The 13882-nt window shown below is 48.5% G+C and overlaps 1 protein-coding gene across 1 annotated transcript; it reads right to left on the bottom strand.

Moving 5' to 3' along the window:
- Positions 1 to 1249: 1249 nt before the first annotated feature.
- On the bottom strand, positions 1250 to 13027 carry SAP18 (Sin3A associated protein 18). The gene is made up of 4 exons (XM_077484010.1): positions 12821 to 13027; positions 11236 to 11345; positions 3628 to 3750; positions 1250 to 1542 (listed from the first exon to the last, which is right to left on the bottom strand). The coding sequence occupies exons 1-4, from the start codon at positions 12890 to 12892 to the stop codon at positions 1386 to 1388; spliced, it is 462 nt and encodes a 153-aa protein (XP_077340136.1). The 5' UTR covers positions 12893 to 13027; the 3' UTR covers positions 1250 to 1385.
- Positions 13028 to 13882: the final 855 nt, after the last annotated feature.

The raw sequence follows: 13882 nt of genomic DNA, 5'->3' as shown, positions 1-13882 counted from the left end.
TGTTCAAACCACATGCAAGGTATCACGGCTATCAGAGCAAGTGTAATAATGCCAGCAAAAGACTTCCTCTAACTCAAAACCGGTAACCAGTAGAAATTTTTAAACAACGCCTTTGGAGATATTTAAGTGTCAAGTAAATATCAATGAATGACACTTTCACTAAATTTAGAATGCAGATAGACTTACAGCACTGGACAGGGGAGCAGGAGCTGCCAAAGTTAACCTTTCCAATTAACAAGCCGGCAATCGGCTGCCTAGCAACCAACCGCCAGCTTGTTAATAGGCAAAGGTAACTTTGGCAGCTCCTGCCCCACCTCATCTAGTTTTTTGCCAACTCTCACTGTATGCCAGGCCCTGCTAACAGACTGACAGGCAGTGGCGTTGTGAGGGTTGTCAACGCCTGGAAAAAGGCAAGTCATTTGAACCCCCTAACCCATGGACTTTTAGCACTCTCTTGCACTAGTACAGTATTAAACTGTGGCCGTGGCAAAGCGTTCCTCCACTCACAGCCTGAGCGTCTGATTGGCTACTCACAGACTTTTATTATTGGTTGAATCTGAGATCTCTCCGACTACATTAGTCAGAGATACCTTCTCACATTCAACCAATAATAAAAGGCTGCAGGCAGCCAATCAGAGGCTCAGGCTTTAAATATTAGTATCCCCCACTCCCCTTAAATCAGAGACAAAGAGGCAGGGATGGAGAAGGTACTACAGAGGTCTAAACTCTCTCTCAGGGCTGCCGTTAGAAATCATGAGGCCTCATACAGCGTACCTGCCAGGGCCTCCCCCAGCCTTGCAGCCTCAGCTGCACAGGTGAATAGGAAGTGCTCTGAGGCTTCCTGCTCATTCACAAACTGAAGCATAGTAAACTATGCTACAGCGATTAATAGACACAGGAGTAATTGCTACAGTTTGCTCAGTTTTCATTCAAGAAAGGGGCCAGTAAATTACATTTTCCACCCCTTCCCCCGCTCTATCCTGAAACCTCCCCATGTACCCATAGCAGCTGCAGTCAGGAGAGGAAAGAGCTGAGGAGGGGCACACGGGGGCCCAGACAGCAGATGGAAGGGGCACACGTGCTAGGACCACTCCTGCCAAGTAGGTGCCCGGGCCCCTCCTTTTGAACTGATGGGGCCTGGGTCCAGTACATAAGACCTGGCTGTACTGTCTTAGCAGCCCTGCTTGCTCTATACCTGGGATTATGATGTGTCAACATGTAACAATATGATGGGACAACAGAAACAAGGTACTGTTTGTTAACAAAAACTTTATAAAGGGGGGGGGAAGATTACAGAGAGCTGCTATTCACCAGCAAATGAACAAAACAATGGGAAATGTAATAAAAAGGGAAAAAGTCCATAAAAACAATCCCACAATTTTAGATCAGTACGGTCTCATACGCCCAGATGGGGGTGGGGCTCTGTTGGGAGGGGTTATTGCAATGTCTAAATAATCTCCAATCTGGAACCTCTGTGACTGTAATGTGAGCGAATCCTCTGATCCTTTCCTTCCAGAAACTGTGCTTCCAATCTCCTTTATCCTAGAAACAGAAATACATCAGTACAGTACAAGCAGCAGGTAGACTAATATTTTAGACAGATATCCAGGATCTCACACAAGTACAAACAGGAAGGGCGAAGCATTTTAAAAGGCCGAGACTGGAAGAAATCCCACATACACCAACTAGAAATTATTTCCTGAGGTTATATTGTTGCTTTTCCCAGCCACAATATTAATTTCATTATAAGCAGCAAATGAAATGACAGAGTAATGGATCTTCCACTAAGAACAAACCCTATATTTCTATTTTCAAAAGCTACTCCTCCCAATGATCTGCAATGTCAGGCTTTCAATAGCAAAAAGGCAGCTGCCTAGTGACCAGCACAGACATCCCCCACCCCCCCTCTCCCTCCATACCTGAGAATTAGCAGTACCCTTTATTGGAAAAGTCTGAACCCAAATTCATATTGGGGGTAAAAAAAAACTTTTAGACATAAGGGTAGGATGGTCAGGTGTGTATAAAAGCTTTTGATCATCTTCTAGCACCCATTGTTTCCTGACCAATATAGTAGTAGAGCTTGGAATATTCCATGGCTTTTTTTCTTCTAACATATGTTGCCCTCCAATGCTCCTTGCTGCAAAAGCCGGTGGCTAACTTTTTTCACTGTTGACATATTGGACAGATAACGCACTGTCACCTTTGTAGCCACAGGGCTAAGTGCTGGGGCTCAAGTATGTCCCTGTACCTTTGAGGGGTGGGCTCCTTCAAGCCCATCTGCCCTCTATCCACCAGAATGCATGCTCTTCCACTGTGGAGCCTCTTAAAAGTCACGAGGTAGGGACTACAAGTAAAGCGTGCCTTGACAGTGCCTGTAGCTTTTGCATTTGCAAATGTGCCAACTAAACCCCCCCTTTGTAAGGCATACTGTTTGGTCAATTTGATTGGTCGCAGGCTGGTCGGTAAATAGAGCTTGGAATTTTCCTTGACATATATGTTACCCTCCAATGCTCCTTGCTGCAAAGGCCAGTTATAGATGGGGGTAGTAGCCAACTTTTTCAATATGTTGTAAAATACAAAAATATAGAGCACAATTTCATGAAAAAAAAAATTATTAATCCTGCACTGCAAGGGATAAAATGCTCATTCCAGAGGAAGAGGATTCAGGAGAAATTCTTGCTCTAGCAATCTCGCTCCCACACCGTGACCAGTCCCCGAAAATTACTCTAACCTACTTCGTTTGCACTCCAGCCTCCTAAACATACGAATTTAAAGTTTCTGCATTCCACGGGGTGATGCAGAGGCTCCGCCCACAGACCAGAGCTTTAGGCGGAGGAGGAGAGTGCTTGAGCAGGGTGAAAGGCAAGTCTGTTCTCCAGTCCCCTTGACATAAGGCCTCATGCACACTAGACATTATAAAGCCACCAGTAGCATTAGCTGTAGAAAGCTGTCGCTGTGTTTATCAGCATGTTTGCAGTAGCGTTTCAGATTTTTAAACAAAATTATACTATTACAAAAGCCTTTGGCTGATAAAAGCAGATTAGCCACTTTAAGCTTTTCCCAGAGTTAGAGAGCGTTTTTACAGTTAAACTCCTCTCTAAACACGCTAGTACGGGGGATGGGTTTCCCAGCCAAAAAACGCCCCTGCAAATAACAGCCTGTGTGTGCATGGACACATAGGATAACATGCTGGGGAGTTTATTGGCTGCAGAAAATAAAAGTCTGATGCAAAAAAAAAAGGCTGTAAAAATGTCCAGGGTGCATGAGGCCTAACATTTAACCCCTGTAGTGGGGTGGACCTCATGGCAGGGGTGAATTTTCTTCATTTTCATGGAGTTGGGATTTACACAACGAAAACTGACTGAATGACTACCTCAGCAGTAACAGGGAACAGAGGACCAACTGGTCCTTTTTCCTATGGAATAGGGAGAGCTGACTTAGCGCTTGCATTTCAATTTGCATCATATAGCAAAAACTCTTACGATACAAGTGTTCCCCATCCCCCCCCCTTTACATTCTGCATTACAAATAATGAGATTTCAAATTCAGATATGAGGCATCACATTTTGATCTTCTCTAAACAAACTTAAACATTTGTTTCACAAATAAAAGAAAAGCCACATATACCTGTAGCTGGGTCGCTTCAGATCTGGATAAACAATAGCAAAGCTGAAATGTGTGCCTTTCTTACGGGCATCTCCATAAACTTCTTTTACCAAGCTGGTTAATTCTTTCAAAGTAGCATCCATCCTATTGAAAACAAAGACAAGAAAAATTTCATCTTAAATGATACATACTTTAGGGTGCTACTGCTACCCAAATTCAAGCATAAATGTGATGTTTAGGCGAAGTGTAAGGCCGCGTACACACGCGGGGACTGTTCGCTCAACTTTGTCCGCTGAACAGTGTTTCGGCGGACAGTCCGCTCGTGTGTGGGCTTTCAGCGGACAGTTTCAGCGGACAGTCTGACGAACAAAGTTTTTCGGAAATTCCGAAAAACTGTCCGCTGAAACTTGGTTTGAGCGGACAGTCCGCCCGTGTGTAGGCTTGTTCGTCAAACTAAGTCTCGCACATGCTCAGAAAGAATTTACACGCCGAAGGTTGCATTGCAGTGTATAGGACGTCGTTTTCTAGTCCCGTCGTACGTGCCGTTCACGTCATCGCGCACGGTTTCAGCGGACTGTTCGTTCGTCGTGTGTGGGCAAGTCCGTCCATGCTAATTTTGAGCGGACTGTCCGCTGAAACTGTTTGACGGACAAAGTTGAGCGAACAGTCCCCGCGTGTGTACGCGGCCTAACCTTGCATGTCTGCACAACCACCATTCAGCGGTTGGATCGATCCTGCATAGTTGGTCACTGTTTATGTTAAGGTGTCTACAACACTAAGTACTTGATGGAAAGCATTCCTACAATATTGTTACCTTGGTGAGGTTCAATTTATAAACAGAAGTGTTTCATTATTGTAAGTGCATTAAAGTGAACCTGTACTTTACACATTAAAGTTGACTCTGTGCCAAGAGTGCATTCACTGTACACTCCGAGTACAGTGATTGAGCTGTCGCACACAGATCTCTGCCACCATTTAAGTTTGGGAACCTGTGGAATGGGCTCCCAATCCAATGGTTACTGCGACTTCTGATCACAGTGGTCACATGATCAGAGGCCCATCCTGCAAGCTTTGCTTTTAAGACCCAGTCAAATTGGAGTAGCCTGGAGCTTCATGGTGTAGGACGTGCAGAGTGAGTGCTCCGTCTGAGACTATCCTTTTACCCTATCCTTTGGGGGTTTTTCACCTGCATCCTACCGCAATGACACTTGAGGGACCTACGCTTAATCCGCTCATGTCACCACCAAAGCGGGCCTCCGAGGCTGTAGCCAAGCATCACCATGAGGGCAAGGATGCGGAGGAGGAAGATGGCGCCAGCGCTGCTCGGACCGCGGAGGAGCTTCCCTCCAACGACACCGCTAAAATCCTGGAGGCCATCTCCATGTGCCAAACCGCACTCACCACAAAGATCGAGGAGGTGAAAATCGATATATCCCACATCCGGCAAGATTTGCAGAGGCTGAAGGACAGGGTGACCGAGACTGAGAGACGGGTGAGCCACGTGGAGGCGGACATCCCTCCATTGCAGACCTCCGTGGAGCGATTGCAACATCAGCTCAGTGCCGTTCTTCACAAGCAAGACAACATGGTAAATAGGCTCCGAAGGTGCAACCTCCGGTTCGTGGGTCTCCGGAGCAGTCTGAGGGCGCCGACCCCCCTACTTACCTGGAAAACCTTATCAAAACCTTCAGCAGGGAGTCCTCCTCCACGTTCGTGATAGAGAGGGCCCACCGCCTAGCAGCCGGTCCTCCGCCGGCAGGCGCACCCCCACGGACCTTCATCGCTAAATTGCTCAACTACAGAGACCGGGACACCGTGCTTCGCCTCACCCGAGAACTGGGAAATATACCGGTTGATAAAGCAATGGTCGCAGTGTTCCCGGACTTCTCCGCTGAGGTTCAGAGGAAGCGGGCGCAATTCATGGAAGCCAGGTTCGCATCCACCATCTACCATACACGATGCTGTTCCCTGCTCGGCTCCGGGTGACCCGTGATGGCAAGACGCAGTTCTTTGAGGACCCCGCTCATCACTGCCACTCCTGCCCCTCTACAACCAGTACGCTCGGCGCTGGGGGACCTGGACCATTCACCCGTAACTGCTCATTGTTTTTGCTTACATCCCCGGATTGCCCTCTCTTCCCCCCGCTCCCCCAAACTGCCTTCCCCGGCGGTGCGGGAATTCCCTGTCCCAGAGAACAACTCAGTGTTGGCGCATTTGACTTTCCATCCTTAACTGCCTTATACTCTGTGCCCTGCGGACCCTCTGATAACTTTTATCCATATGACCCCGTGGCCGACCTGTCTTGGCGGGCTTGACAAGAGGCGGCGGGCTCCGCTTAATCCTATTTACACATCCCCTATACTCCCCGGCGGCTGCTACGAGATACACTGGAGGACAATGACTGATACTCCACTCCTGGTATTTGACTTTGCTTCTCCTTGCCCTCGCCCTCCCCGGTCTTCCTTCATCCTACCACCTGTGCGGGCCCCCCGCAGCCATGTGGATTCTTTGTTTGCATGCTTGCCCCCAGCATACCCGATAGGACGACTCTCCTCCTCACCTTCCCTCACCCTATACCTCCTGGAACCCCCCACATTCCCTACCCCCCTGGTCTCTCAGATGTCTAGAAGACTCTCACTCTGATCACTGCACGCCTTATAATTTACCACACCGTGTGCCCTGCAGTTCCTTATAATTCCGCCCAATAATGTTATGTTTCCCTGGCCAGCTGTCACTACCATGGCTGTGGCGAGTGACTGTTTTGATGTTATGCCATGCTGGTCCAGTGTAGGCACTGTTATAAAAGTTTATATGCTTTGTGTACTGCTCTGTTTACAGCTGTTACTATACCTGCATTGTGTTCTTGATATGTTGGGGGACTGCCTGGATGGGTCTCGGGGGTGCTGTTGTACTGTATCTGCCTGGGACTCTCACTGTTGGAGCCGACTGCGGGTCTATACCCATCTGGATGTCTCATGGCTGCACTTAAAATAGCTACCTGGAACATCAGGGGCCTTGGCGCCAAACCCAAACGCCTGGGTGTCCTTACTCACCTTAAGTGCCTGCGAGTGGACATCTCAGTCCTGGTTGAGACTCACCTAACGGGTCATTCCTAGCGGGCACTTAAAAAACCCTGGGTGGGCTGGATGTACAGCGCTCCTTACACCTCCAGCTCGCGAGGTATTGCCATACTGTACAGTTCCATGAACCTGCAGTCGGACCCACAGGGTCGGTTCCTGTTCCTCCATTCCACCGTAGGTGGACTGGAGGCACTCATTATGGCGTTCTACATCCCGCCACCTTTCCAATTTCATGCCCTACAGGACGGGTTCACCTTTACGACCAAATTCCCCACGGTGCCCGTACTCTGGATTGGCGACTTCAACATGACACTCAATCCTAGCCTATATAGGCTCGGTGTGACTGACCAGACGTCCCCCTCCCTCTGCACCACTAGATTCGGCAAGTTTGCATCGGAGCTGGCCATGACGGACCCTTGGAGACAAATACCTGACCAAAAAAGCTCTCGTGTTTTACCCCCTCGCGGCGGGCCATGTCTTGTATTGACATGGCCCTACTCTCCCCCGCCCTGCTGCCTGACCTACTGGACATGGGCTTTGACACCAGGGTACTATCGGATCATTCTCCATATTGGCTGACATTGCGGCTGCCTTCGGCCGCACCTCCCCGCAACCTGGAGACTGAATACGATCTGGTTTACAATACTGCCGGGGATGAAAGATATGCAAAGGGAATGGGCTCACTTCTTCCGTACAAACCTGGGGTCTACGCCCACGGGTTCAGTGTGGGAAGCGTTTAAGCTCCACGCCAGACTGATCCTGTCTGCGCGCATAAACAGACACAAGGCCACCTCCAAGCTGGTACTGACACAAGCCGAGGAAAGGCTGAATTTCCCTCGAACAACTGTTTGTAGCAGACCCCTCACAGACCAACGCCTCTTAACTCCGTCTACAATCTAGGCTAACTAATCATCTACACTATGAGAAGGCGAAACAGGGCATGTTCTTTCGTAAACAACGCACCTTCCAACACGGCGAGCGGGAAATTTGTTAGCCTATATGGCCCACCTGGACCATAGCACCCCTGTAGTGGTCCGGCTCCGAACTGCAGCTGGAGACGTGATCTCTGACCCAGATTCGGTGGTGCAGGAATTTAAACTCTTTTACTCCACACTAGTATACGCCCCTACTACATGGCGCACACAGACCGAGCTTGCCCAGTTCCTCCACAGCGTCCGTTTCCCCACTCTCAATCAGGCTCAAAAGTCCCTCCTAGAAGCCCCCATCACCTCTGACTGCATTGCTGAGGCATTCGCCCAACTCCCAACCTCCAAGGCACCGGGCTCAGATGGGTTGCCCCTGGAGTTTTACACCCAATTCCAAGAAGTCCTAATCTTGGAACTGCTCACACTCTACACCTACGTTTGATACAGCGTCTCTCCCTGCCTCCATGGGAGAGGCCCTCATTGTCCTCATCCCTAAACATGGCAAAGACCCTCTTTACCCGGAGTCCTACCACCCCATATCCCTCCTGCAACTGGATATAAAAATCCTAGCTAAAATTATGGCCCTGCGGCTTAAAGTTATTTTTAGCCTGATCCACCCAAACCAGACTGGGTTCATGCCCAATAAGAATACCGCCTTCAACCCCTGCAGGCTCTTCGTGAACCTGCAGGCCACCCATGACAACACTGGATCACGGGTAGTGGTGAGCCTGGACGCGGCAAAGTGTTTGACTCCGTTGAATGGCGCTACCTATGGGAATGCTTGAACAGATTTGGCTTCGGCCCTAAATTCATTAAGTGGCTCCAGCTTCTCTACCGGGCTCCCACTGCCCAGATCAACAGCAGGATCTGACCCTTTCCCCCTGTCTTGGGGTACTCGCCAGGGGTTCCCACTGTCCCCCCCCCTTCTATACGCCCTGGCATTCGAGCTGCTGGCTATTGCCATCCGGGACCATCCACACATCAAAGGTCTACGCTCAGGCCCCCTTTACGGAAACCCTAAGTCTTTATGCGGATGACATGTTACTCTACCTAGAGGACTCAGGCCCCTCCCTTGTGGCGGCTCTGCGGCTGATTGAGCAGTTTGGGAAATATTCAGGATTGCAGATCAATTGGTCCAAGTCCCAGGTCCTCGCGGGCAGATTGGAGGTCTCCAGCCACGGCTGGCGGATCCCTACTTGCGTCCTCTGGGCGGCCCCTTACAGAATATACTGAATGTCCACCTATGGCCCCCCATTTTCTGGGCCCTTCATTTCATTGAACACACCATAATATTGGTTATGTGATACTTGTAACACATTGCCAACAGCTGTTATATCCTTGTATATGGTGCATGTTGCACCCTACACGTGTTTATGTTGTCCCTTTTCTACTATGCTCAATAAATGTTTTTTTGATTTAAAAAAAAAACCGAGTCAAATGCCACAGCAAACGGGCAGAAAGGGAGTAAGCATTAGACACACGTTAAACTCTCATCCACCTCTGAGGCTATGGGAATTGGTGAGAAATTCATTTTCATAAGTCACAAGGGGCACTAAATTCAGATTCTTTACGGTCTAACAAGAGCAGAATCTTGGCTCCCTACCAATGTAAACATGGGGTATGCTGCGGCAAGGCCAACTTTAGAATGCCTGCTGGAATCCTAAGGCCTCATGCACACGGACGTTTTTACAGCCACTTTTTTTAGCTTTTTTTGCAGCTTAAAAACGGCTGTCCATGTTAGTCTATGGCTTCATGCCCACCTAGGCGTTTTTGAGCTGCAAATGGCATAGGCGTTTTTAAGCTGTAAAAAAAACCCAGGACCAGTGCGTTCCGTGGCGTGGAGCTAGAGCTGTAAAAACGCGAATCGCGGGAAAACGCGCAAAAACGCGCATAAACGCGCAACATATTTTCTTTGTTTTCTGAGTGCTATAGCCAAGAGATGTGTTTCTTAAAAAAACGCTACTTAACGCTAAAAAACGCGCAAAAACGCCAATGCAAAACGCGGTAAAAATCACGTTTTTAACAACGATTTTTCCAGGCATCGGAGCTAGCTTTGCAGCCAGTTTTTTAAAACGTCCGTGCGCATGAGCACTAAAGGATGAATTACTTCACAGTACATGCAGCTAGAGAGGTCAACGATGGCTTCTTCTAACCATTTGACCTCCGGAAGGTTTTACCCCCTTCATGACCAGAGCATTTTTTGCTATTCATAACTGCGCTTCTTTAACTGCCAATCATTCGACATTGTACGCAAATTAAAATTTATCTTTTTTCCACAAAAATAGAACTTTCTGGGTTTATGTTTTGCGCTATATAACAGAAAAAAATAAATACTGCTTTGTTACTGGAAATTTACACAGCTATAAAAAAAGTATACTGTAATGGCAGTGATCAGCAAATGATTAGTAATACTATACACCGACACTATTGACACTGGCAGGGAAGGGGGTTAACATCTAGGGGCAATCAAGGGGGTAACTGTGTGCCTACAAAATGTATAAAGCAGGCATGTCCAAAGTCCGGCCGCGGGCCAATCGCGGCCTGCGTTCCGGTTTCGGACGGCCCACCTGGTAACGTTGACATATCTTTTGTGGCCCCCAACGAATCCCCAAGCACTGAGGGCCACAAAAGAAAGATATGCTGGCTGCCATGGAAGAGGCGGGACGAGTGCCGTGGATACAGGAGTATATCCTGTTTACACAGTGTCCTGTGTAAAAGGAAGTCCCGTCTCCTACGCTGCCATTGGACAACTGTTTTGTCCATCACAGGAGGCGGGACTTTCAATTAAAGAGGCCGTCGATAGAAACAGGAGTTTCTCCTGTATGTCTGTCGGCGCTCATCCCGCCCCCTCCCTGTCTCCTCCAAGGCTGCAGAGGACATGAATCAGGCTGCATTCATGGCAATATGCTGGGGGCTGCAGATGGGCACTGACCCTTATTTTGCTTCACAGGTCTTTATTTAAAATGTAAGTTTTTTTTTCCCTGAGGCTTCCTTTTTAAAGGAAAGGTGTGTGGTATAAGCCGATTAAATACGGTATATCCAAATAACACACCTGAGCTCATATATTCACCACACACAGCACAAAAGCAAGAGAATTCTTGTTGGGTCGTGCATTTGTGCTCGGACAAACACACTTAGACCGAATTTTAATGGTTTAAAGAATATCAGACAAAATGTTTGGCCCTCAAGCATGTTCACTTCATCAAATCTGGCCCCCTTTGAAAAAAAGTTTGGACACCCCTGGTATAAAGTGTGCTGCTTTACCTTTCTGACCTAGCTGAAATCTGCTGTCAAACTGATGCAGTGTCCAAGCACAGTACGGGTTGGCAGCGGGTGCAATTGTGCCCCAAATCCAGACAAAGGTAGGTTACGTATATGTATGCGACTGTGCCTGACACCCTCCCGCAGTATGTTTACTGTGAGTGGGTCGGCAGGTGGCTAGAGCTCTTTCACCGCTTGTAAAGAACATAGAAAACATTTAATGTCTGCAGCCTCGGCACAGGTGCTCTTGAAGCTCAAGATAAAATAAAAAAAAAAATCCAAATTAAACCTGTTTTTTTGTTAAAAACAAATGCATTAGGTGCAGCTCATCTATACTGAAAAGAAGGTCAAGATGGTCCTACCATGTATAAATCTGCAATTCACTGGATGGGACATTTCCTCGTGCAAACTCATCCGGTCTGTGGTGCCTCCCATTGGTTGTAGTGAACACCCTTAGAAGTAGGGGACACGTCTGGAATGAAGACAGGTAACAGATCAGCTATAGCAGTGTCCCAACATAGGAAACATTTAAGATAAACAGTAAAAGTGCCCCACACAACCCCTTTGAGTCAGAGCTGCAGATCTCCAATATGTAATCATTACTTCTGTACATTTGGAAAACCATGGGTGTGACAACGGAGAGGACCACTGCTGTCACACACCCGAGGGCTTTCACACTGGAGAGGTGTTCTGGCATGGCACGTAAAAAAAGTCCTGCTAGCAGCAGCATCTTTGGAGCGGTGTATACACACCGCTCCTGCCCATTGAAAGCAATGGGACAGCACAGCTATACCACAGGCAAAGCGCTTTGTGGGTGGTTTTAAACCTTTTTTGGTTGCTAGCAGGCAAATACGACAGCAAAGCGTGGCTTTACTGAAGGCGCCACCCCAGTGTGAAAGGGGCCTTATTGTCACAAGGAAAGTAAACATCCTTGTGAAAGCAATAGGCAAGTGTCAGGTACACCTTATTGAGAGATCTGGGGTCTATAAAACATGAAATCCCCCTCTGCCCTTACAAATTCAAAACACCAAGATCAGTGTTTTCGAATGCTTGATGTATGCAGGGAAACATGCAACATGCTCCCAAAGATGAACTTATCCTTCAGCCTTGGAGGTCACATATATGCGGTGCGAAAACGCAGCAAATCCTGTGCTTTTGCAGCACCACTTTGGAATCGCACAACATTCATGTGATCTGCTGCGGGTGTCAATGTTAACACACCAACAGCTCACAAATCACTGCGAATTCCTGAATGGGAACGTAAACACCCATGCAATCAGATTCTGGCGCAGGGAGAAAAAAAAGGGTCACGCGCTATTCTGGTGTGGATGCGGTGTGGCTTGATCCATACAAAATGAATGGCTCAAATTGCACGTCACAGACATTGTTAAAGCCCTTCTGCCAAGGTCACATTAATGCACACGGTGGGAAGAGGATAACAACAAAAAGATCCTCACCATGGGGAAGAGGACATAACTGGGCTGCATACATGCACACCATGGGTGTCTGTCAGCTGAGACCCTGCACGCCTCAGAGTGTGACGTAGTCACCCCAGAAGGAAGTAGGTGAGATCTCGTACATGGGTACACAGTGCGGGGACGGGGCTGTGGAGTGTTTAGGTAGACAGGGAACCCCACACAGACACACACAGCGAGTGGGATCTCTGCCAGGCCTCCCAGACCCAAAGCACGTGTGCACACGTGCTTCCAGAGGGAACATTGTAGACTTCATGGGGTTTTTGAAATAGGGGCAAATGGGAGTTATTTGGGGTGAAGCACCTCTGTCAGTAGGTATAGAGAGATGCAATGATCAATGCTACAATGATCAGCCCCCCCAGAGAAGTCCACGAGCCCCTCCATCCTCACTTCATACGAGCTCCATACACGGCCCGCCCGGGCCTCAGTGTCCGGCTCTTCTCCCGGCTGCAGCACACACACCCCTCCTCACCTTCTCCCGGTCTATCGGTTTTTCCGGTTCTTTCTTAATCTCCTCCTGCGTCACCCGCGACTCTACCGCCATTTTCTCCAGTTTCTAAACTAAACAGAGACCAACCCAACCAGAAAACCGTCCGCACCGACCCGCTTCCGGCGGCTACCCTGTACGTCTGCACGGTGTACGCTACGCGCCTTCTCAACTCAACGATGTACGTCTGACCACGTGGGGCGTGTTACGACGTCATGTAAGGCGAGCAGCCTTGTCGAGCGATAACGCGCATGCGTATTAGCTAGGTGTACTGTGTGTAGCTGATGGACGAAGGTTAAGTTGAAAGCAGCACAACTCTACAACAGCAACCCTAGTGGCTGGAAACGCCATGAGACTTATTATCCATTACATGTTCTATGATACCCATTCATTCCTCAACTCTCTGCCCAGTCCTTCCTACATCCCTGGAACCAACTCTTCTCTAGAGAAGGGCTTTCCAAACTTCTCAGATGGCACGTTTATTATCCTTCGGACTTTAGCAGTGGCAGGTTGTGGCCAGTGATGGTAGAAAATGTCTCATGCCCAACATTATAGGTAAAGAACATGTCCTCAGTGTTGGTGGTCAGTAAGAGGAGTGTCCAGTCATTGGTGTCTGTGGGAAGAATAGTGCCCCATCATTGGTGTCAGTGGGAAGAATAGTGCCCCATCATTGGTGTCAATGGGAAGAATAGTGTCCCATCATTGGTGTCAGCGGGAAGAATAGTGCCCCATCATCAGTGTCGGTGGGAAGAATAGTGCCCCATCATCAGTGTCAGTGGGAAGAATAGTGCCCCATCATCAGTATTGGTGGGAAGAATAGTGCCCCATCATCAGTGTCAGTGGGAAGAATAGTGCCCCATCATCAGTATCGGTGGGAAGAATAGTGCCCCATCATCAGTATCGGTGGGAAGAATAGTGCCCCATCATCAGTGTCAGTGGGAAGAATAGTGTCCCGCCATTGGTGTCGGTGGGAAGAATAGTGCCCCATCATCAGTGACAGTGGGAAGAATAGTGCCCCATCATCAGTATCGGTGGGAAGAATAGTGC

This window comes from Lithobates pipiens, unplaced genomic scaffold, assembly GCF_037356315.1.
Source record: "Lithobates pipiens isolate NorthernLeopardFrog02 unplaced genomic scaffold, aLitPip1_a1.2 Scaffold_16, whole genome shotgun sequence".
NCBI lineage: Eukaryota > Metazoa > Chordata > Amphibia > Anura > Ranidae > Lithobates > Lithobates pipiens.
The sequence above is the reverse complement of the archived record's forward strand: the minus strand, read 5'-3'. Positions and strand labels throughout refer to the sequence as shown.

Bases quoted from the DNA above. Each gene is read 5' to 3' on its own strand.
- SAP18 (XM_077484010.1), bottom strand. From the start codon at position 12,892: ATGGCGGTAGAGTCGCGGGTGACGCAGGAGGAGATTAAGAAAGAACCG. The intron at 11,346-12,820 runs GTGAGGAGGGGT...TCTTCATTCCAG, and splicing joins AACCGATAGACCGGGAGAAG to ACGTGTCCCCTACTTCTAAG. The intron at 3,751-11,235 runs GTAGGACCATCT...TGTTTTCAATAG, and splicing joins GAATTGCAGATTTATACATG to GATGGATGCTACTTTGAAAG.